The sequence below is a fragment of the Culex quinquefasciatus genome, chromosome 2 (genome assembly GCF_015732765.1).
Source record: "Culex quinquefasciatus strain JHB chromosome 2, VPISU_Cqui_1.0_pri_paternal, whole genome shotgun sequence".
NCBI classification, from domain to species: domain Eukaryota; kingdom Metazoa; phylum Arthropoda; class Insecta; order Diptera; family Culicidae; genus Culex; species Culex quinquefasciatus.
In genome coordinates, this window is record NC_051862.1 from 102,611,379 (window position 1) to 102,613,579 (window position 2,201).

The 2,201-nt window shown below is 37.7% G+C and overlaps 1 protein-coding gene across 1 annotated transcript; it reads right to left on the reverse strand.

Annotated features, from left to right (window-relative positions):
- Positions 1-891: 891 nt before the first annotated feature.
- On the reverse strand, positions 892-1,449 carry LOC119767132 (pre-mRNA-processing protein prp40-like). The gene is made up of 2 exons (XM_038254867.1): positions 1,137-1,449; positions 892-918 (listed from the first exon to the last, which is right to left on the reverse strand). The coding sequence occupies exons 1-2, from the start codon at positions 1,341-1,343 to the stop codon at positions 907-909; spliced, it is 219 nt and encodes a 72-aa protein (XP_038110795.1). The 5' UTR covers positions 1,344-1,449; the 3' UTR covers positions 892-906.
- Between the last annotated feature and the right edge of the window lie 752 nt (positions 1,450-2,201).

Consider the following 2,201-nt stretch of genomic DNA (forward strand, 5'->3'; position numbering starts at 1 on the left):
ATGATTGATTTTACCCCAGAAAATGATGAATTTTCATCAGTTTTTGATGAATATTCATCAGGTTCACATTTTTACACATTTTTCATGTAATATTAATCATAAAAAGAGGTAATATTCAACCTACCAAATTTTCAACATTCCAAAATTCAACTTTTTTTTTCTGTGTATGTAGACTATGTCCGGATCCATCATCCGACCCATCGTTGGTTAGGTAATCAAAAGACCTTTCCCATAAGTCCAAAACATTGAAGGTCTGGCAAGTTATCAAGTTATGACCGCTTCAGTAACATTTATGTTGTTTTTTTTTAAATAGATGGTATTTGTGTCCAAACCCATCATATCACCAAATATTGGTAAAAAGTGAGGAAGGCACCAACCACATAGGTGGATTAAGTTAGTTTTTTTACTTACAAAATGAACATGAACACCAATCTACTTCAAATTTAACGTTTGTTGAAAAATTCAATTTTTCATTATATTTTGGATGAATAAGCACGATAAACAAGTCATTCCGACTAACCAACTATCCTGAAATAAATGGATCGTACATCAGATTCTTCATGAACTGTTCAAATCCCAAAATTCGGCAGGCAACTTCCTCCAAACTTAACCAAAAAAACACAACTTTTTAAGGATTCTTGGACGCGCAAGTGGCAAAACACCCGGACTCTTCTTCCAAACCAATCCGGAAGAAGCACTAACACAAACTCACCAAAACAAACGACGACGGTGACACGAAATCTGCGACGATTCCTGGACGTAAACACCCGGCACCTTCCTCCAGACCGATCCGGAAGAAGCACCAACTCAAACTCACCAAAACAAACGACGACGGCGGCACGGAATCTGCGAAGATTCCTGGACGTAAACACCCGGCACATTTCTCCAGACCGGTCCAAAAGATGATTAATATTGTACCTAAATTTGATGAATATTACTCAAGTATACGAGTAACAAAAATAATATTGAATATTCATCAAAAATTAGGTAATATTACACATTTTTTGTGTAAAACCTGTTTGACAAAAAAAAATTCGTTATTCAACAATTATAGAGGTAAAATTCATCATTATTTTTTTCAACATTCTGTTTTCAACCTTCCATTTTTACATTATTTTTTGCTGTGTGCGCCGAACCTTGATTACGGGACGAAATTCGCCCCCGTCCTCTCCTCCTCCTTCGGAGACTTCCACCTCCATGCCCGTCGCCGCCTGCGTTTTGGGTTGGAACCCGTCCGGTTTCTCCCACACACTTTTCTTCATGGCCGCGTTCCAGTAGAACGGCCTTCCATCCTCGGTTCTATGCTCCGTCCACTCACTCTCCGCCGTCGCGGCCGCCGCCATGGCCGTCGGCGCAAGTTAAAAAAAAAACACCGTCAAAAACGCGCTCAAAGGACACACGTCTGCTCTGGGCAAGCTGTCAAACTGGAATCAACGATGTATGTATAATTGTCCTAATAAAATATTTAAAATGGCTGAGCTATGTTAAAATTAAACAGCCTTTTTTACGAAAAACGCTAGTTTTTTACCCCATTTATTGACTTTCAGCTTGCGTATCTGCACAGAAAAAAAAATGATGGTAATATTCATCAGGAAATGGTGACAGATGTTGTGGCAAAAAAAAATGATAAATTTTACCTTAGAAAATGATGAATTTTCAGCAGAAAATGATGAAATTTACCTCAAATAATGATGAAATTTACCTAAAAAAATGATGAAATTTACCGCAAAAATGTTAAATTTTACGGAATAATGTGTATTATTGCATTAAAAAATGTGTAATTTGTGGCTGAGAAAGTGGAAGGATAGGTTTTGAACTGTCATCCATTTCAGAGAACTTAAATAAAACATTTGATTCAAACGAATATTTTTTTCATGACTTTCAGGGTACTTTGTGGGCGGCAATCAGTTAGCGGCCAACTGCTTGATCGCTCTAAAAACCCGGGTTGGTTTTTTAGCAAATATTACTTTAAGGTTAGACGAAACGCCAGTTCTTGGACAACTTTTGTTCAACTTAAATAAATGTCTGAACTAGACAGAACTTGAGAGAGAGCACGTGCGTGTACGAATTGGAAATAAACATCGTTGTTAGGTAGCCCCTTACAGCTGGCCGCGCAAAAATGGTCAGTTTTGGGCGCTAATAACTTCGCGGGAAAAAATCTTAAAAATATGGTGTCTTCGGGAAAGTTGTTCTAAATTTAA